This window comes from Pipra filicauda, unplaced genomic scaffold (genome assembly GCF_003945595.2).
Source record: "Pipra filicauda isolate LSUMZ 115617 unplaced genomic scaffold, ASM394559v2 scaffold139_size1960392_pilon, whole genome shotgun sequence".
Taxonomy (NCBI): Eukaryota; Metazoa; Chordata; class Aves; order Passeriformes; family Pipridae; genus Pipra; species Pipra filicauda.
In genome coordinates this window covers 517,646-540,057 of record NW_024103873.1, presented here as the reverse complement: position 1 = coordinate 540,057, position 22,412 = coordinate 517,646, and the positions used below count along the sequence as shown (strand labels likewise).

Below are 22,412 nucleotides of genomic sequence, written 5' to 3'. Positions count from 1 at the left end.
ACAGTGCATCTCACTCTGTCGTCCCACAGAACAATGACTACATGAGTACTCTTTGTTACGGTTTCACTTGCAGGGCTTTTTAATATGACATTTTCACTTACAGTATGTTTACTCAGTGTTTCTTCAGGGATTTTAGCAAGAGTAGGTCAAGAGCACACAAGTACTGTGCAAGAAAAATTGCTTTTAAAGCCGTGAGTCACTCTGAACACAATCCAGCAAGGATGCTAAAAGAAACAGAAAATGCTTTGGAAGAACCTGCTGAGAGCCTGCTTCCCAGGTCACTTATCTATTCCAAGTTAAAACTGTTTTTTGCCACACTTCCTCGGGCTCTTCCTGAACTATTTGAAAAATCCAAGTGGACATTCTGATTTCCAATTCCATTTATTACTGCAGTAGAAGTCCCATTCGCTTTAGTGGTAAAAATGAACAGGGCAATAGGAAAGTCCCTACAAAACATTTAACGTATTTAGTGGAAAGTGAAATGAAGAGTGGTTAAAGCAAAAGCTAGCAAACTACAAGAGTTTCTGTCTAGGACTGCAGCAGTCGTTTCCAAGAGCTCCGAGGGGATGCTCTCCCGCCCTGGGTGCAGCAGGGCACACAGGCAGACCTCACACCCCCACAGGGAACTCACAGGTCGTCTGCTGCAGAATGGTCTCTGCAATGAGTCCATCTTCCACATCTCTCCTGGCTGATGCAGGTGTCCAGCCCCAGACACAGAACAGAGTTCAGTTCCCCGAGGTGTGACATGACTGGGTTCCTTCCCAGAGCAAGGTGAGCTCCCCCAGCTATGGGTGTTTCTGCACAACACCTCAGGAGCCCCCATTTCCCCCCCCCCCCCCCCCCCCCCCCCCCCCGATGGATGCAGCTCGGGTTGCAGCCTGCTCTCTCCTGGAGCTGCAGTACGTCTGTCTCCCCCACGTGAATTATGCACTGCTCCCACCGCCCTAGGGAAGATCCATCCCTTTCTGCCCCATGGACAGAGGAACACGTACTCCCACCCCGGGAGCCAACAGCCTCCCCAGCAAACAGGAAGCAGCAGTGGGGTTGGGGAACAGGTGAGAGCAGCAGGACCCCAGTGACTCACCCCACAGGTCAGCCCAGCTCATGCGGCCCCACAGCCCCCGTGGGAGGATCCCACTCCCCGGCCCCTGCTCGGGCACTTCCCGGTCCCCGCACGAGAGGCAGAGCTCAGGACCCCACTGCTGCTCCTGCTCCCCACTCTGCCCTCTCAAGTCCCCCAGGCTCTGCCCCACCCCGCCAGCCAGGCAGGCACAACGCTCCCAACCTGCCTCTCAGCAGCTCTGGGAAAATACAACCATTAATACCCTTAACCATTCTGAAACTATTACACGGGTATTTACAGATATGCCAATGGGACTTAATCCAGTGGCCTCTCAGAGCATTGCTTTGATGCTGCAGGGGAAACTCTAACATATACAGCCAATTGTGTAATGTTCTGCACAGGGAGAGAAATTGTTTTCTGATCTCTCTAGCAATCACATTCTACCCTGAAGCATCCTATTCACTAGTGCTGACTTCAGCATGCTTCACTGTACATAATATTGACTGTAAAAGTACTCAGCCCTTCGGAAAACATGCCCGCTTCCAAAGAGAAACAGCCATTAGGCAACAGGACAACACAAAAACACCCCATGGTACTCCAGCCTGTACTTGCAGAGCGACTGCACTGAGCAGCAACGTGCAAACCCTTCCTGGTGAGCAGGGAGCACCTGCTGGCACACACCTTACTGCTGAAGTCCTCAGCGTGACAGCAAAAAAGGATTTTTACCTACAGGAGGAGACATCCCAAAGGAGGAGCCTTTGCCAGGCTTGTTCTGACTGCCCATGCTGAAGGGGTGGGTGTGCACAGGCTTCAGCCACTGCAGGATGAAAAGCAATGTGATTCTTTTCCAATACTGTAACATGTTATCACTGCATGATCCCTCATGTAGGCAGGGATTTTGGCACATGACCCCGAGGGCATGAGGCACCACAGGCCAAAGTCCATAGGAGATACCCCACCCATTCAGGAGGACTTGCTCAAACCCACATTGCCAATAGTTGCCAGCGGCTGAGCACATTTGCAAACTAAACTCTCTCTTTTGGCCAGAGCAGGACTTCCCCACCCCTTAAGGTTTATTTAGGGCACGCTGTCCCTCTGGAGAAGTCAGCACACCCTCCCAAATAACAGAGGAGAGAGAGTAGCTGCCTACAATAACATTTTCTTAGAAGGCCAATACATCTTCATCAACTATGGGTGTATCTCCTTCCAGTGGAAGTCACTGCTGGTCAGTGGTCCTCAGCATCCTTCCAGAGATGTTGCTGAACCAGCAACTCCAGATGCTCCCACCCAGCTTATGAGGTCTGGAGACCCAACTGCACAGTGACCATGGGTCACCTGCTCAGCACCACCATCAGTCTGGAGTGACTAATCAGCTTTTGAGGGCAGGCAGCAGCAGAATATGGGGAGTCTAAGAAAAAGCTAAATATACTCTCTGCTGTTGGCAGGATAACGTTGCCAGCAGTGTTTCCTCCCGCACTAACTGAGCAGCGAAACATGGACTCTTCCAGCACTCTCACATGGTTTTGGTGCATCACTCCCTGTTAAGGGCACAAGCGGCCTGTGAAAAGGTCAACAGCGCTGTTCCCATCTTGTCCTGAGCTGCAGCCCTGATCCATCCTGCATCCCACTCCAGGGTGACAGTCCCGAACAGGACTTTTGACTGCACAAGGCTTTGCCTCCTCCTCCTCACTCTCTGACAATGCAGCCCCCACCTTCAAGCTCTCCTGCAGCTTCAGTCCTGCTCCGCTGCCAACGCTGCAAAATGGCAGCGGGACTTCCTTCTCTCAGCTCAGATACAAGGCTGTATCTTTAACATTTCCAACACTAACAAGCTGTCTTGAACGAAACACATTTAGGCTTTTCCCAAAGATCAATTAACCTTTTTTCACACAGAGAAAATCTTGAATTCTCTCTGGAGCCTTTGCCAACACAAAAGTTTTAGGCTGCGACACCAACAGTCTGATCTCTAATCCTTCCATGAGTTCCATAATCTCAATGATTAAAGCGTCATCAGAGTCATATTCCACGAAGGGGAAAAAAAAAAAAAAGGGGTGGAGATTTAGACACAGACTTCTTCCCAAGCCCAGGCCATTTAAAGCCATTAGGCCACTCAGGCTGGATAGTCAGTCCTACCTATTGCAACAGGGCTCTGAGCCAGAGCTCTTCCACTGACGGTGATGTTCCAAAGCACCCCACTGTGTGAGCTCCCTCAGATCCCAGCTGCCAGCAGACCGTAAGATTACACACACATGAAGTTTTCTGGAAAGCATTCAGCTTGCACCATACACTACAGCAGGATTCCATCACCTTGGGCAGGTGAAGCATTTTCAATCCTTACCAATACCAGTGTTTTATTCCCATTAAGCAATTATTGATTAACCAGTGCATTTGACAGAGAGAAAAATACTACATGCACACAAGGCCAGCAACCTAAAATTATCAAACTGCTGATTAGGCTTAGAAATCTGTTCTTGAGGTCATGTCCTCTAAACATTCCAAGAGCACAACATCCCCTCCGGCTCTCACCGTGCCACAGAACCTCCTGGAGATACAAACAGCTCCTCAAACAACAAAGCAGCAAAAAGAAAACCTATATTTGGGGATCTGCTGCAGTGAAGGGGAAGCCATTAGTTCAGCAAGTACATGACAGGGACTTGTGCTGCAGTCCTGCAGTGTGCAGACACTGCTCCAGAAAGTTTGGCCAAGAGACGGAGAAGAGCCATGGAAAACTGCCTTCCCTTTTCCCTTAATGGAAATCATTAAAGCCAGCCCTCCATGTCCAGATCTCTGGTCATTTACACAGGTTTGTATCCTGTTCTCTTTCTAAATATTTACTCTTACAATACAAGCCCGAGTAACCCAGCACCCAGCTGAGCCTCACCACTGCAGATCACCCTGCTGCCTCTGCAATAACGAAAGCATGAGCCACATGGATATAATCCCTGCCCTGGAGGGCTGCATCCTGAGCATTCCCAGGAGCAGCAGGATGAGCAGCATCCCAAAGACCTGCACCTCCTCCCCTCTACCTGAGGTGGGACATAGGCACGCTCAACCAAGGAGCAACCTCCTCTCCTCTCCAAGCTGATACAGACTGGAGATAATTTAACTCCACAGTCGTTCTAACAGCAAGTTTCTGAGCTGTCCTGCACACCTGCCATTGCTACAAGACAGAGCAATGTTTTACAGAGCTAATTTGAGAAGCCAGACACATTACAGTGACTGTCATCCCTTGCCACAGACACAACTGTTCCTCTTAAAGGCTGACATAAAAATAAAAGGAAAAGTTGGAGGTTTTTTTCTCCTCTTCAAAAATATTCTCCAACTCCAAAGGCAACACTAATGCAAATTCTTCTCTGAAGCTGCTGGACACAGCACGGCTGTGTAGTTTTCCCAAACTCCGCAGCACCAAATGTCTTCATGGAGAACCTCCCTGAACATCAGCCGGGCTTCAGGAGCCAGGGGAGGACACTGGGAAAGCTAACGGATACACTTCTGGAAGGCACATTGCTTAAGGCAGCTCAACAGCACAAGACACGTAAGCAAGAGATTCTCACAGCCACAGCTTTCTCACCGTTCCCAGACCCCTGGTCCCCCAGTCCCTCCCAGGCCAGAGGTTCCCTAACTGGGGAACTCACACCAGTACAGGCAGATAAACCATTACACAGCCACATTCCAAAAACCACATAAGCACCAGTCCAGAGGCACTGCTGCTGCTCTCCTCTGACCAGGCAGGGCCCAGAGAGCTCAACTCGGGGACTCACTTCCAGAAGAGGCTGGGAAGCACCAACTTCCACACTGGAATTATGTCACCACACCTTTTTTACATATTTTTGTTGGTAAAACAAAGAGGAAGATTTAACATAAAAAAGAGGATTTGAAACCTCTCCCTCCCCACCATGGCCAGGATCCTACCAGCTGCCTTCTCACTGCTGAGCCCCAACAACCCTGGGATAAAAAGCAGGGCTGTACATCCCCAGCCTGGCAGGCAAAGGCTGCTGTGCTGTGATGGAACCATTTCTCACACAAACTCAAAGCCAAGATACTGGCTGCTCACGGGCATCAAACACTCCCACAGCACCACAGCAGTGAGGAACACACCAGCCCCATCACATCAACTGGGTCCAGCCCCAGGAACACACCACAGCCACGTGAACTCCCTCGGTAATTTTATTTTGATGCTCCACTTCCTCTCTTAAAATTGCCTGTTGCAATATGCTGTTCAACAGCTGCCCCTGCCCAAACCACTGCAGTTGCCTTTCAGAGAGAAAATGTACTCTAAAATAAGTTATCTTTGGCCAGTTTGCCAGTGAAAAGTTTACAAATCAAGCTCTTGGAGACGTGAACAGCTTGAAGCGCACCCAACAACGGCAGGCACAGAACAGGAGCAGAGGGCGAGGGCAGCAGAGACAGGTACAACCCATCATCACCCCACAGGCTCACACTGTTTACACATCTCCATGTCTTCTGTCACTGCCAGGACACACACCACACACAGAGGTGGGGCACACACAGCACAGTAGTCATTAGTAAGGAATTAGAAAGGAATATTCACCTTTTCAGGAGGAGTGCTCTCTGGCAGCTCAGCAAAAGCCTCCTGGGATTAAACCAACACTTGGGACTAAAGAGCCACTCAGGTAGTAAGAAAAGGGAGATTACCTCATGCCGGTTTTGCTGAAAAGTAGCATGAGGAACACGCCACTGAGCCCCTCTGCAGCCACAAGCCCGAGGCAGGCATTACCTGTGTGACCTGTCCCATCACCTGGCAGGAGCACGGGTGCCTCCCAAGTCAGGAAATGGATTTCTGCTGCTGCTGCCATGGGTGGTAGCTTGACAAATAGCTACTGAAACCGAGCCAAACCCAGGCAAGAGAAAATGTAACAGCTCAAGGGGGAGAGTTCTCCCCCACCTTCCACAGGCCAGCAAAGGGGAGAGTAAATCCTGCTCCTGACAGGGGCTGAAACTGCACACAGAACTTAAAATATTATACCTTGGAAAGGCTTATAAATATCTGTTAAGCACATGAAGCGCATTTGTTGCTGCACTCTGACGACCCTTAAAACTCTTCACCTGGAACCAGAACTAGCTACAGGCCATGAATAAGTGTTGTAAGAGGGTTTTATTGTTATCAGGAGGAAGGGTAGACTGACAAATAATGCCAGCTGCACCCAGGCAGCTGCCAGAGATCAGGAAAGAACAGGGACAGGTTTACAGGATCAAAATACCCTTTTTTGTATTGAAATCACCTGGGAGCACAGCAGGAACGCCAGCTCCTGCCACCAGCTCCCTGCCCCAGGACAAGCCCCAGCCCTGAGGCTGGATGTGCTGCCCAGCAGTTCTGACCACTGGTCACACAGACAAGCCAGAGGAGCTGCTGAGGACAGACCGAGCCACTCAGGGCAGAGTCCCTCGGGCCGCTGTTCCTGGCCCGACAGGAGCCCAAAGCCCAGCCGGGAGCTCGGGGACACAAAGTCAGCCTCCAAAGCAGAGCAGAGCCCTAAGGAGGCCTCGTCACAACTGCACTTCTAAACACGGCTGGATTTCATTTTCTGAACACATTAAAAGAAAGTCACCTTAATGCAAAGTGTGACTGTTGGCCCGCAGCCTCCACGAGGGACGTGCAGCTCTGCCCAGCCCGTCAGCTGCAGAACTGCTGCTGCTCTCACTTGCACACAGATGCTCACGAGGGAACCCAAGGGTTTAAGCAGCAGGGCTGCTAAATGCACCTTCACCCCATCCTGGGGGCCAGGCCACACTAACGAGCTTTAACCCAGAGCTCCAGCTTCCCCTCCCTCTGCGTGGCAGGAGAACACAACCCCCACGATCCCACCGTGTGGGAGACGAAGCCCATCCTGGCAGATGGAGCCAGGGACTGGATCAGCAAAGGCCAGTCCTGCAAGAGGCTCACAGCGTGTCCCTTGGCCACTCTCTACCAGCTTCCCCATCTTTAGGAGGAAAGCACTGCTCTCCTGCTTATCCTGCCAGAGGCACCTCCACTCTGCTGTGTTGGCTTCAACAGCTTCAGCTGTGGCCAGAGTCGTAGGACAAGAAACACTTCAATGATGGCACCTCTGTTTTTAATATCACCCCTGCCCTGGTGGAGGCCAGCAGGGGCTTTCAGTCCCTCCCCAGCACCTATCCCAGAGGTTGAGCACTTGGAGAGCCTTTAAGCTCAGCAAGGTCTTCACATGAAACAGCAGCCTCAGTGCCTGGCCACACTCCACTCAGGGCCCCCACGCACATGTGTATGCCCATTTCTGACCAGGTACCACAGGCTGGCAGCTCCTTTCCCCACTGTCCACAGAGGAGGCCCAAACCCAAGGTGTTTTAGGCAGGTCCAGAGCACAGAGCTGCTGGTGGTCAGTCATGTGCAGGAGCTGCTGACTCAGCTGAACCACCCCAGCCTCTGCCAAAGCGCCAGGACTTGAGCTTTGCAGGAAACATCTCCAATACATTAAATTTGTTTCTATTAGAGCTTGCCAATTAATCTTTATTAGGACTTACATCTATACTCCCCTGCTATCCCTGCACATGGCCCGCCCAGTGCCCGCACACGGAGGGCTCTGTAAAACCCAGCTGCCAGGGCCACGCTCCCAGACCCACCGAGAGAACACGGCGGGGAAGGAGAAGATAACAACAAATAAATCTACACAGGAATCAACCAAACCAGGAGCAGCATGGAGCAGTTCTCCAAAAGTCTCACAGCAGAAACCACATCAGATCCATCAGAATCTGCTGCGTGCCACAGACAGCTGCGCCAAAGCCAACAGAGTTATGCCAGGCACACCAGGTGCCCTTGGATCACACTTCCCCACATTTTGTTAAGCAAGACAATTAAGCCAATGGATATTTTCTATCTGTTTCTGTGATCAATACTTAGTAGTTTCCCAATAGCCCCCCTGCACAAAGGGGTGCAACCTTCTCTTTTGCACAAAACCATTTTATTGAATGGGCTGTCAAGATCAAGCCTTGATGACTCCCCCAGTCGTGAACTAAAACTACTCCTCTGAGCAAACCACCATCCCAGAAAATGATTGGGTATGGGAATTTTCCCAACATTTTCTGAGCAAAGCAGAAAGAGAGTAATAGGTAGGAAAAGAGAGTAGACACAAAAGAAGGGATGCAGCTACTGCAGTAGAAGTCAAAGCTAATGAGCACTGATAACCTAAGCTCTGTGAAAATGGGAAAGAACGCATTGGGTTTTTTTGGCCCCAGGTTTGCAAGCCTTTTTAGTGTCTTTAATGGATTTAGCATATAAAATTCTAGTTCTGTTATCAATTTACACAGCAACTAAGAGTCTCAGTAGTGCAAGAAATCATCCCTTTCCCACTATTCAGCCAAACGCACCATTTGGAGAGTCTCATCTCCAGGATCACCAGGGATCATGTCACCTGCCAGGCACACAGCACAAGATGCTACTGCCTTGCAGCCATCTCCCTGCCAACAGCAGCCAGAGGGATCACACAGAGACCTGCATTTTGCCAGGGTTAAGGTAAAGCTGCAGAAAGCAATCCAACAGCCAATCGACACGATGCCCAATTTTCTGCAAGGTTTCCAATGCTGGACCACAGGCAGTTGCATCTGCATCATTAAAACTGGTTCGTTTTGCTGCATTAAAGCCACAAATCAGGCACATGACAGTAATGAGAAAGAGACATTTATTTAGCTTTCTGGCCAGATAGACCAATTAAAAACTGTATGTCTGAAAACACTCGCTTTAAATTGTGCGTCCAAGGATCCGCTGTCTTCTGTATTCCGCAGGCAGCTGTCATGTGGCAGTTGTAAATCTGCAGCCATATCTCCATTGGTGTTTATTTTTAATGCAATCACTCCTGTCTGCAAGGCTAAGGCAAATAAGAAAACCTGCCTCCTAAAAGTACCCTTAAATATTTTCTTTCTGGTACAGTCCAGCAAGCATCTCCTGCCAGTGCTGGGGCCAGCTCTCCCTCTCCCAACAGCTGAAAGCAGCAGCAGAAAGGAAGGGCAGACCCACGGATAACTGACAGGAAAGCCCACAGTGTGGGAAGGAGGTGTCAGCGCTGCGTGTGTGCAGCAGAGGTGAGAGCGAGAGGTCTCCGTGCACGGGCAGACGGCAAACGCTGCGCAGAGCTGCAAGGACAGCGCCTGCAGCAGCTGCAGACAGAAGCCATCAGGTATTCCCACTCCCAAAAGCAGACTGGCACCGAGCCAGAGCCCCAGGCACCCTGCAGAACTGCCAGCCTCATGTCACTAGGTCCCAGCCATCAGCCCCCAGCCTCCCCTGTGACACCCAGGAACAGCGTGTGCAGCAGGGCACTCACACAGACCCACACCCCACACACCCCCACTATCTTTTCCAAGCATTTTCAGGACAACTCCTTCCCACCGTGAGAGGAGCAGACACAATTCTCCAGGGAGAGAAAGAAGATACAGAGCCATTATGGTTGATAAATCACCCTGTGCACAAAGATTATTCCCCAGTCCAACCCTCCTCCCGCCAATCGCGCTCCCCACACAGCACGTGGGCTTCTCGATTGCCATCCATCCGGGGCTGCAGCACTCGGAGCACAGCAGGTCGGGCAGGGCTCAGCTCCCACACTGCAGCTACTGAGAGGCCATCCCCGAACCATCCCAGCCCTTGCTCTACTTCCCAACAGCCAGAGCTAGAGGCTTCAGCAAAACATTCCCAAAATCCATCTAAGGAACTATTTTCCCCCACCATTCATTCCAGGTGTCCATCAGCTCCTCCAGCACTGAGGCTTTACATACACACTTCAGGCACTGCTGGAAGGTCATTACCTCACCCGGCACTAGCTGACACCTCGCACCAGCAGCACCCTGCCCACTCCCAATCCTCTCCAACATCCATCTTCAAATGCACTTCCAGTGCAGCTCTGCTGGAGCTACTTCCCTTCCACCCGTGCTAGTGTATGCCCTGGAGCTCATGTGCAGGGTTTTCCACCTTTCTCCCTGCCATATTCCTGACCATGCCATGGGGACCAGCACTGCGTTCTGTTCAAATTCCAGTCCCATCCTCCATAACAAGACATCACTTCTTCAATTTTTCACCTTTTATCATCTTCATATGTCAGCATTTCTGTGCCAACACTCTGGTCGTTAGTCCCCCTTGCCACCACTTCCCCTTTTCTTTTCTCGCTATTTGTCTTCCATTTTAGTCTATTTCTGGAGGTTTGGGCACCCATCTTCACCAAGGGGTTAGATATGAATAGAACAACGACTCAATCCCTGAAGGAAATAAAAAGGGTATCTGAGATAATGAGGCAGCCTATATCCAATCCTTTGGTTGAGCCAGGGGAGACCAGGCCCAACCAAAGGGGAGCATAAGTGGAGGTGGGTGATCATGGTCACTGTCACAGAGAAGGTTTAGAAGGTGACACACCCTCCCCCATGAGAGGTTCACACACATCTCTGAGCGCAGAAAAGCCCCACTCCCTCCGCAGCAGGTCCTGGGCCACTGGCCCCCCTTGGGTCCCTATGAGCACCATGACCAACTGCTGCCTTCTCACCAAACCTGTCTGCCCACTCACGTTTGCTCCCACTGCTCCTGTGTAGTGAAGAAGCACAAGCTACAGCAGAGCTCTGCATCGACCCCTCCAGAGTCAGACTACTATCCTCCTCTCACAGTTCAGCAAGGTGGGAAGGTGAGAGACCCTCTGGGTCTCTGTCAGGGACATGGGATGGCTGTTAGGACACAGCTGTGAGCACTGGAGACCCTGCATCTCACCAAGGTTACCCCAAAACCACCCTGGTCCTGTGACAGACCTGATGTGTCCAGGGATGGAGCTGCCACCTCCTCAAAGGCAGCAGGCTGGCAGCACACGCGGCCGTTGGGTCTGACTCTGCCCGCCTCACCCCAGCTACAGGCGCAGTTACACCCTGCCCACATCCAAATTAGCCTTTATTCAGGTGAAAACACAGACCAAGTACCCTACATCAGGAAACGGACATTCCTGGAGGTGTAATTAGGCACAGAACAGCATCAAGGAAATTATTACTGGCCCATCAGCAAACTATGTTACAGCTGCCCAAAACATGATTGCAGTGGTGCAATAAAACACCCTCACACGTACTCCAGCATTAACGGCCTCACATATGGAAACCATGAGGCTACAGAAGCCGGGCCAAGAATGATCACGGCACATGAGTACTCCAGTTACAAACAACAATCAGAAGAAACACTGGAGACGTCTGCAGTGAAGCTTTGGAACAGCTCAGAGCCAGTCCTGCCCCAGCAGCCCCTGTGCACCCTGAGCACCCGAGAAGCAGAAACAAGCCGGCCCAGGACATCTTTGAGAACAACATGGAACAATGGGACAGTCTCTGGGAAAAAAATGCAAATCCCCTCCCATGAAATGAACAATACCACATGCTAAAAGAATATTTCATCTGCTTAACTGCGGGGTGCAATAACATCAATTTGCCCAAATTACACACAAGCAGAAAGGTAATTGGCACTGAGCAGAGTGTGTTGTGACTGTTCCGTCACTCTTTGAGGCCACCTACAAAAGACCGAAATGCAAGAAAGTAAACAATGGCACAAAACCAACAGCCAGCCCCTTCCCCAGAATCCCTCCCTCTGGCATGGCACTGCCGCAGTTAGGCAGAGACTTCCAAGAGGAGTCTGTGCAGACCAGCCATCACCCAGTTGAGCCGGGATCTGCAGAAAAAGGGAAGCTGTTGAGGTTGCACAAGCATGGGTTAATCTGCAGAAAAGCTATTTTTTACATTTTTAATTAACTCAGACTTAAACATAACAAAGTGGTGAACACATATCCATATAAAACAACTGAGCAAAGGGAGAGCAGAGACAGTTTTATATAATAGCAGAGGGACTGAAAGGGGACACACAAGGAAAAGGCAAGGGAAGCAGCTGAGTATCCTCCAGCTGAAGGTGGGAAAAGGAATTGTCATCAGCTATCGTTGCAACAGTGAGTAGATTGATAAACTGAAGTTATCCAAAAATATCCGTTAATACAGTTTGTTACGGACACTTAAAATTCCTGGGTGTGCAATAGAGAGCAGGTTACACCGGCTCATTTCCCTCTGCCTCCAACCAGCTTAGCCCTTCCCTGGGCTGAAGAGCTGCCATGTGTCACAGGGTACCAACTTTCTTTCGTAACAAGAATTAACTTGGAGCCTGGGATTTGACGCTTGGTGGTCTCAACAGACACAACCTCTCATTTTGTTCCTCTCCAACTCTCAGGAAGGCCAGCGGCTGCCGCACAGCTCCGCACCGGCACTTGCATAATAATGACTGCGGGCCTGGAGGCGCGGGGCCGGAGCACGAAGGCGAAGTTCCTTACATAAGGACCGCAGGATCGATGCGCTGCTCGCCGGGAGGCCGCGGGCAGCGCTCCCGACACCGCACAGGCCCGGGGTTGCCTCCGAGCCCCGGTGCCGCTCCCGTCCCCGGGGCGGGCGCTGCCCGGGTGGGCGCGGGGCGCTGCCCCGACGCTCCCCGCGCAGGGCGGTCCCGGCCAGCGCGGCTTCGGGGGCTGAGCGATCGCCGCCCATCCCCGCACGCCAAGTGCCCGCACGGCGATGGCACCGCCGCCCCCCGCGCCCGGCAGGCAGGGCCGGGGCTCCCGCGGCCGGCGGTGCCGCAGCGCGGGAGGGGCGGGGGTCGGCGGCACAGCCCCCGCGGCCGGAGCCGGCCCGTCCCCGCCCCGCCCCGCACACAAAGGCGGCCCCGCCGCGCCCCGCACCGGCCCCGCTACGCACCTTTGACCTGCGCCTCGTAGTCGGCGATGATCTCTTTGTCCTTCTTGAACTTGCCCTGCGCCGACATCGTGCGGGAGGGCGCGGGTCCCGCCGGGACCGCCGCCCGCCGCGCTCCACCGCCGCCTCACCCGGCCGCGGCCCCGCCGCCGCCCGCGCCCACCGTCATTGGCGGCGCCGGGGACACCGCGCACCGCCCGCACCGCGGGGAGCGCGGCGGAGCCGGGAGCGGAGCGGAGCCGGCGGAGCCGACTGAGCCGAGCAGCGCCGGGCAGGGCTGAGCCGAGCCGAGCCGAGCCGAGCCGAGCCGAGGAGGGCTGAGCCGAGCCGAGCCGAGCCGAGGAGGGCTGAGCCGAGCCGAGCCGAGCCGAGCCGAGCGCAGCCGCTCCCGCCGCCAGTCGAGGCGGGGCCCTGGCGCCGCTCCCGCGCTCAGGTTGCGCGCGGGGCGGGGCGTCCCCGGGCCCCGGCCCGGCCCCGCCCTGGCCCCGCCCTGGCCCCGCCGGGCTCGGCCCCGCCCCGCCGGGCTGCGAGCGCGGCCGGACCCCGGACCCGGACCCCCGGCCCCGGCCGGACCCAGCCGAGCGGCCCCGCCGGTACCGGTGCGTGCCGATCGCCCCGGTTCCCACCCCGCGGGCGGCGTCTGTCGCTGTCCCCGCGTGTCCCCGCTCCCGGAGCACCCCCTTCTCAGCCCAAGGCTCCGGCCCCATCCGGACGCCGCCGGGCCAGCGGGACTGCACTGGGGCAGATTGGTCACCTTTTGTTAAAATGAGGAAAAAAAGGATAAAGCGTTCGTTCCAGCAGAAGCAGCAACAGTGCTTAAGGCTCTTTTCCAGGGGCCTTGGCTGAGCAGTTGGGAGCCGGTGCCATGAAACCCCACACACTCGCCAGCAGCGTTTCCAATGGCTCATCCGAGCCCATACACCAGCCATGCTGCAGACTCGGCTTCTGCAGATCCACAATCCACTGAGTGGCTCCTCTGTCCAGTTGCAGCCACGCTCCCACCACTGCTCTGCACAATAGGTCCTTTTGTGGGTGTCCTGTGAGGACTGAATTCAGGGAGATTTGATGATTCACAGTTACTCTGCCAGCTTACAAAAAATAACCCCAGCCCATTACACAAATAATTTACCTAGTGCGAGCAGGCGGCACAGAGGAGCATTCTGCATCCCAGCGGCCGGGAAAGGCCCGGGGAGGAGGGAGACAAAGCAATCACTTCCAGGGAAGCACAGCCACTGCGGAGCACGAGGCCCGGGGTCAGGGCTGAGCAGGGTCACTCCTGCTCCGGGAGGGCCCCAGGGAGGACACGAGCTGTGCCAGACCCCCACTGTCACAGGGAGAAGCAGAGCACAGGGACCACAGGGCAGGGAGGGCACAGTGACAATGGCCATGAGCGTGGGGCAGAGTTTTGTGGCGGGGCAAAAGCAGCTGGAGAGCACATGCTGGTCCCTATGGCCAGTTGTGCACCGTGGGGGACATAGGAAAACACGATGCTCCAGCACTTAGGGGACAAACCCCTCTGGGGGTGAACAGGCAGGGCCGGCAGCTGGCAGGGCCTGAAGTGACATGGAGACACAACAGCAATCCAGTGGAGCTGTCCTGTGGGATTCTCCTTGTGCTGGTGTGCCAACCCACAGAGCTGTCAGGCTCCTGACCTGGCAGCTGCAGAAGTGGAGGAGAGAGCTGGGGGGAGCAGGGCAGCCTGGGCACACCTGGGGGAGCAGTGGGGCTCTGTGAACCCCCGATCTGACAGCTGGGCACAGGGGAACGAGGGAGCCAAGTGGGGAGGCTGAACAAGAATAGAAGACCCGACAGCAGAGGGCTGGGTGCAGCCAGCACAAAAGAGGCAGGAGGAGAGAAATGGGGACAGAAAGAGGCCATGAGCAATCCTGGGGTGAGCTGGAAGGGTGCAAGAGGGACCTGGGCGCAGGAGCTGCTTCCCTGGTCTTGGCAAGGACATCAGTGAAGGAGCGTTGACACGTCAGCTGAGAGAGCTGGGAGGTCTGGGGGCACAAACAGCAATTGCTGAACTGAGATAATGGAAAGGAGCGATGGAGGAAAAGCCATTGATCTGGGATGGGGAAGCCAGGAAGCTGTGCCCACTCTGTGCCCAAGGCTGTGTAAACCCTCAGCAGGGCAGGCAGCAGGCTGGCCATCCGCTCTCACTGCTTTGGGTTGTGTCACTCACCAATACGCTAAAGATTTTGTGTCAAAACATCTTTGAAACACAATTTACCTTGGTCTGGGCAGTTTCACAGCACTGAGAACGGCAGGATGGGGTGACAGAGCCTGCTGGCAGTACAGCTCGTTATTGGTTAGATGGATGATGCAGAAGGCAGACAAGAACAAGCCAAAATGCTGTGTGCAGGGAGGTGGCTGGGAGATGAACTTATCTCCTAAATATTGCTTAGGTTGGGTGAGGAATTTTTGATGGTGGGCAACATAACAGCTGACATGGGGAAATGGAAGAGAGATCAGACCTCTATTAAGCTGTTAACAGATGTGGTAAAGGAAAAGAGAAAAATAACACACATTTTTTACAGAACAGGAACATGATGTCATGTTCCTTCAAAGCCAGTACCACTCTGAGGGGACCTTACAGTTCAGAGCTCGCTCTCCACAAAAAAACCCCAAACAAACAGGAAAAGAGAAGCATGGGCCATTTTATAATGGATTCATTCCAGCGGCAGTCACTTCACCTTGTAACATCCACAGGGATTTGGAGAGCAAAGACCAACATTTCCTAAAACAACCTGTGCCACAGGACAGATTTTAATTTCTTGCCAGATTGGTTCAAACGTATGAGGCCCCCTCTAAAGTCAAAGCCAAGAGTCTAAGAGTGTTGCACATCTTTTACCAGGGTGGTCCACAATACAGTGGTGAAAGAAAAAACTCAAACAGTCATGAAATGATCCAGCAGCGTCAGGGTTTTTTTGTCACTCAGATACCAGGAAGAATAAAGAAGCAGCGATGGCTGAAGAAAAATAATCCAATCACAAATTAATGATTTTTAATAAATACCCACATCTAGGATCATTTGTGGAATTTCAACTTAAAACAGCTTCTTAAAAGGAAGGATTACATTCTAATTCACTTTGTGACACTTCCAACACAGAATTTTTAAATGAAGAATGGGATGGGATGGGATTTAATCATAATAAACACTTCAAGCTTGAGGTATAGAGAAACCAACAGTAACTATGGCAACGTGGTCACTCCAGTAAGGCTAATCCAGATTATTTCCAGGGCAGTAGCCTTGTGTGTGCTCAGGAAGCAGAGGTAATGTTGGCTTAAAGCAATTCCTAAATTAAGGAAAATTCTTTAGGCAGAAGCTGTCTTGCACTCTTTGTTTCCAGCTTCAGACTGTGTTTCATGATGTGCTGAACATACACACAGCGGCCTCAGCAGGGTACACGAATACTGCTTCCAGAGAGTCACTTGTGTACATTGCCATGAGTCAGGCAGACCCTCTGGTCATGGATTCACAGACTGGTTTGGGTTGGAAGGGACCTTGAAGCTCATCTCATTCCAACCCCCTGCCATGGGCAGGGACACCTTCTACTAGACCAGGTTGCTCCAAGCCCCGTCCAACTTGGCCTTGGACACTCCCCGGGATGGGATATCCATCGTATCCCCTCTCACACCAGTGGAGCTTTGCAAGGGAAGGCTGGAGCCAGGCTGGAGGCCTCATCAAGCCACAGCTGATGTGGACACTGAGCTGTGTGTTGAAACCCTTCACAACCTCATGCCAGTGCCATGGCTGCAGCACTGGCACCAGTTACCCAGCCCAGAGAGTAAGGCAGCTCATGTGACACGACCCCAATTCTCCTTGGTCTTTCTGCCTTCCTGAGGTCTCTGAAAGGCAGAATCCCCTGTGCCATACCTTGGGTTGATGGAGTTGGGGAATGGGGACAACCTTGACATTGCTGAATCCTTTGCAGCCTCTCTGGGAAGCTGCTGTAGATCCCTACTTGGTGAGACCAACTCTTCCAGTCCAGACTTGGGGGTCGCCAGGAGATGTGGGCTCTGCCTTGGGCTCGTGGGACCTGCAGCAAACCAGCCAGAGTGGGAGAAAGTGCCAACACAGAAAGTACTCAGCTGTAGCAGGGTCATCTGGGGAATAAAATCTCTGTGAGCCCAGCCCTGCTGGCTGGCTGCTCTGCAGGGATGGCACAGCTCTAATACAGCCAGACTGCTGGGGAAAGACTTCCATACACACATTTCCCAGTGTAAGAAAAAAACGGTTGAAGACATGTAACATAGAAATTGATTGTGCAGCACCACATCACCTTTGTTTTTTTTGAACCTTACATCCTTTCCTGCAGCAAAGTGCTGTTATCTTGTCATATTAACAAAACAACTAGTTCTCCCTCTGTTCCCTTTTTTATCTGTGTAGTGAAGTGCCATCATAACTTGGCACTGACCTGCCTTTGCACCCAAAATAACTGCAGCCAAAGACAAGTCTTGATTTCTGTATGCAGACACATGTTTCTTTTCAGGTAAAGCATCCCAGAAGTTTGCTTTTTATTTTTACTTTATATGGGTTTCCAACAGCTCAGTTGTAAGTAGAAGGGTATCTCCCAAAAGTATGAGTGTAGGGTCCTTGCAGCCATGAATATTCAGAGAAGAAGCAGAGCACTCTAAATATGTGCCCACCTCAATCTCTGCCTTTTCCACTGTTACCATTTTAAGCCTTTGTCATACCAGTAGAATTCAGCATTACACTGGTCAATAATTCAAGTCACTGTAAGAAATGGGAATATTTATTTGTGACTAAAAGCACAAGGAATTATGATCAACAACTTGGCAACAGCAATAATTCCCTGCAGCTCTAATTCTCCTGTAAAAGGCACTGGAGTCAGAAGCTACTCAGAACCTGCTGTCACTGCATGAGGCCACAGTTGCACCACAGACGTTATCAGTGGTGAAAGGGCTCTTGTGAGCAGTTTCCTGCTAGAGATCTGTTACCTCTGTTTCCTCGGGGAGGTTGCCCAGACCCTGTGGGCAAAGCTGTGCTTTCTTTTTCCTGCTGTGACCAGCAGCTTCCGCTGGTGCCTGCTCAGCCACTGCTCTGGGAAACAGGCACCCTGTGCCCACATCCAGGCTCTTTAGGAAGGACATCCCCTGCACAATGCTGGCATTTTGTGTTAATATCCAAAGTGTGCATCTGAAATCCAAGCAGCTGTTTAAGTCCTGCCCACAGGATGGGTTGGAGTCCTTTGCCCTGGACTAAAGCCCCCAAAGAAGTGCTTTTGCACAACAGCTCTTGGGGAAAAGTGACAGGACCCATGCTTCTGGTTAACTCTGTTGGGCTCCTGCCTTGGCTTTGATCTTGTACTAAACCCACGTTGGCTCAGACTCTTCTTGAGCCTGTCCCTCCTGCACACACCCTGCTGAAGCTGAAGCTGCCAAAGCCAAACCGTTAGTTATACTCCCACTAATTCAGAGTAAAGCTAAATATGTGATATTTCATGTGCGTCAGTCACCTCCCTTTCTCCAAATGTCGTTGCCTCTGCCTCTATTTTCTCCCATTTTCCCCTATTCTCTTCTCCTCAGGGGTGAGGATTCCCCACACTGCACTCCCAGGAGCCGCAGCTCCACCACCCAGCATGGTCCCACTGTCTCATCTTTCACAGCACAGCACAGCTCTCTCCAGGGTTCGGTACAAACCCCTGTCATTTGGTGCAGTTGCATTTGCAGTCTGGCTGTGACTTGATCCGTGCTTTGCTCATGTGGGATGATGCTGTTCTCCCGTGGTTACCTGCTGCCAGGAGTCCATCCCAGTGCTAGTAGCAGTCCATGTTTTGTGTTGTCTCAGACAAACTCGAGTGGCCTCTCTTCCCCTCGCCCCGTTCCCCACAGCGTTCCCCGTTAGCCCTTCCGGAGCAGCCTTGTCGCACGAGGCACACACAAGTGACAGTCGGACACAGTGACAGAGCACTTGCTCCAAAGGCTCGGGGCTGTGACCATCCCCACACAGGAGCTCTGGACCTCGGGAGCCAAGGGCCAGGGCTCTGAAGGTGACAGTCCCCACACTGAGGCGGGTCCGTGTCAGGCTCTGTCCCACCGAACCCAGGGCATCTGCGTGTGCAGACGTGATCCCAGAGATGCAGGTCTGTGGCCTCCTTAGGGTCTGCCCCACAAGAAACATAGACTGGGGGGTATAGGGGGAAAGAACTGAAATGCAGCAGTGCTTTAAAACCAATTTTAACATTCCTAAATCCAGACGATCTCTGTTCCAGTTACTCAGATTTTATGTTTCTGTGCTGTGCCACCGGCATACGTTGAACTTTGCCGAAATCGTACTTGCCAAGAACTGTTTGTTTCTTTTTAAAGAATATCAAGGCTTTGGGGATTTTGGTACAGAATATGAGTCGTGGCTTAAAACATATGATGTCCACATGCAGAAGAAATAAAGCCAAGAAATCCAGTGTTTATAATCACCCACTGGATTTAAATAAGTTAATTTGATTTAATTGGTTTCTGAGGGGAAGGAGGAAAGAGCAACACAGGAATTCTTGTCAAAGGAAGGCACGATTTCCATCTGAAATCTAAGACAATTAATGCAGCAGGATTCAGTTACTGAAGGCAAAAAAGAAGGGAAATCAGGAGTCAATTGAGTTGCTGCAAAATTTAATATCTTGCTGTCATCTTTGTTCTTGGTAGAGAGTTGCTGTAGCAACAGACCAAAAAAGAACTTGCACAAGAGGAGGAGCTTGCTGCTCTTTTAACAACATCTCTTTATCCTCCCTGAATTCCTGTTTCTGACCAGTCAATGGCATCCTGCAGTATCAATGACTCTGGACACAAGGCCAGAGCCTGCAGGTATTACACGTCACACACACAGCAGTGTTTTCTGCTCCTCCCTGCAGGTCATATGGTGGCAATGTTCTTCTGTAGGACTGAGCCTGTTTTTATCACATGCAAGATGCTCCTATTCCTCGATCCATTTCCATCACCGGGGGCTCTGCATCCTGCAGATCAGCACTGCCTGTGACAATGCAGCTATAAATAAGAGACAGTTTTCCCTACCATTGCCTTTCCAGACGATGCTGACGGCACAACAGCATACAGTAGCTGCATGGGACAGCAGAAGGCAGCAGCTCCAGGGTAGTGACCCCAGCAGCCTCAGGGCCACTGCACAGGGCAGAGCGAAGCCATGGGCAGTGGGTCACACTGAAGCCAAGGGAGAGCTCCCACATTGGTGGCTGTTGGGCTGTCAGTGTTTTCTGACACTTGGGTCCCTGCTGTTTACTGTTCCCAATTTAGTCACACATGATCTCCATTTCTCCATCTGGAATGTGAAACCCACTAACGGCATTTTTAGGCACTTTGGGATCCAGAACTCCTAAGTGCAGGAGCAGGTTGGAGGGCAGCCACGGGAGCTTTCCCTGTCTGCCCTATGGAAGGGCCCTTTCACTGCCCAGTGGGAGTAGCACCCCCAGCCTGGCCATGATGGTCCTGAACATCCCTGCACCCAAACAGGGTCCCCACATGTCACAGCAGTCCACCTGACATGGTGCTTGACTGAATTTGGCAGCAATGCAGGGAACTGAGGGACATCCCTCCGTTCCTGCCCAGTGTTCCCAGCAGCACTCTGCTCCGCTTGGCAGCAGCAAAGGGCAGGAGGAGCATGTGGGTGGGCATGGGGCCCACTGGGACAAGAATGGGGGCTGATCTGGGGCACCGAGATCTTGGCCACATCCCTGTTTCCATGTCTGTAAGTGGAGTTAGAATTCCTGCTCCTTTCTGGGGTACTCTCCTGTCTGTTGATGCAAAGGAGCATCCCCTTGTGTGTGGGCTGGGTGTCCCTGCAGTCCTGCCCCTGTAAACAAGCACCACTGACCTAGAGATTTGGCCTAGTTTGATTTTTTTAAACTTCACCCCGTTCTTCCTCACTCCAGCATCTCCATCTGTCCTGGCACTACCTGCAGCCAGGGAGGCTTCTGGCAGCAAGCTGTCAGGTGACTGGGGCACCTGGCACACAGCAGGTCACCAGAGCAAATGGCATGGGCACCACAGGTCACCAGAGCAGACAGCATGGGCACCACAGCACGTCCCTCACCAAAGCCACCCCAGGTGCCATCCTTGTGTCCCCAGGGCTGCAGTGAGGGCCCTGCCTGCCTGTGGAGGCTGGAGCCCTCCTTGCACCCTGGTTGGCATTTTTGCTGAAATGACTCGGGTCTGTTGTACTGGAGGCCAATGATGCAGTACCTGCAGCTGGAGCGAGGCGCGGGTGGAGGGGCAGCCCGCGCCCTTTGTTTGGTGGCAGCAGCCCCTGCCCGCTCCCGCCTCGCTGGGGGCTTCCAGCAGGAGAGGGGAGAGGAGAAAAGGAAAAGCCTGGGAAACTGAGCCCGCACTGTGCACTCACACAAAGCGCTATTGTTCAGGGCTCAGAGATGCAGTTTAGTAGGGCAGGCTGTCCTCCCCAGCGGCCCCCACACGGCACACAGGCCCAAGGGAAGCTGCATGCGGGGCCTCTGTCTGAAGTGACAGCGATTGATGAGGGAAAAGGGGCCAAATGGAAAACATGGCTTTGAGGGAGAATTCAGCCCTCTCATTAGAGCTGAATATAGCTGGCCAAAGGGGCCTTCTCCTGGAGAAGCCCCAGGCTTCAGCTGCATTCACAACTTCATTGTAAATTCCAGCACGACAGTGTCATTTCCCAAACAGAGTGGAAAGTTTTGGGGTGTTTTTAAGCGCCCCTTCACAGTGACACAGCAGAGGCACAGAGACCTGGTGACCCGGCCCGTGCACCGCAGCAGCTCCGAGAGACTGAGGTTTGATTGCACTGTCTGAGGTCTCAGTCGTGTAGTAGCAGCCCACCTAGAGGGTTTTTTTAGCCTTTTTTTAGGAACTTGGACTACGCACAGAGACATGGGTTCCGTGCATTACCCATGAATGTGCCATCCCATGGATTATCTCCCACTGGCCACAGACAAGAAAACATATGCCCTGCATGGAACACCTGAACCCAGGGAGTCCGGCTGATGAAGACGCACCTTCCCTGGAGAAGGAAGGTTGTTTACTGGAGCAGCATCAATCAAACCTTCCTGGTACAGCTGAAGGAGCATAAGCACTTTGCTGGCCTGTGCTGTGTCAGCATGCCTGGACCTGGCCAAGCCCCTCCTGGGTGCACAGCAACGAGGTGTTCCCGTGCCGAAGCCCCGGGCTGCCACCTTCTGTTCTGGGAGGGTCACCGAGCCCTGCCTCAGCCTTGGACAGCGATGCTCCCGCAGCTCACAGGGAATCCTGAGCCTTCACACAGGCTGCAGCTCGGGCTCAGCCATGAGGCTGCCCCGGCACAGAGTGAGGGCTGGCAGTGCCCGCTCCACTCAGTGCCACAGGGACAGAACAGCAGCCTGGGGCAGGCAGGGAAGGTCTGTTAAACCGCCATAGGGCACATCTCAGCCCTGGCTGTGCCTGCAGGATGCAAACTGACTCCTGGAGTGAGGCAAGGGTGGCAATCCATTTTTATGCCCTGTTTTTAAAGCTGTTTTCTTCCCTCTATTCCCAGCATCACTGTGCTTTGGGTTTGACAATTTGTGTGCACAGTGAATCTAATTTGATTTTTATCCCTTTTGTCTCCCTCTATTTTGCACACTACATTAGGCTTTTGTTCCAAGGCAGTTAAAGC

At 52.7% G+C, this 22,412-nt stretch overlaps 1 protein-coding gene across 3 annotated transcripts in view; it reads right to left on the bottom strand.

Moving 5' to 3' along the window:
- Positions 1-22,412, bottom strand: part of SRGAP3 (SLIT-ROBO Rho GTPase activating protein 3) — a 107,844-nt gene that overhangs the window by 71,482 nt on the left and 13,950 nt on the right. For 2 of the 3 annotated variants that reach the window (XM_027746384.2, XM_027746385.2), the window contains exon 1: positions 12,782-12,945. The exons of the other annotated variant lie outside the window; for it this stretch is intronic. In XM_027746384.2, the coding sequence (XP_027602185.1) occupies positions 12,782-12,848 (67 nt within the window). In that variant the 5' untranslated portion in view covers positions 12,849-12,945. Of the gene's footprint in view, positions 1-12,781; positions 12,946-22,412 lie in introns of those variants that run through there. 3 annotated transcript variants of the gene reach the window in all.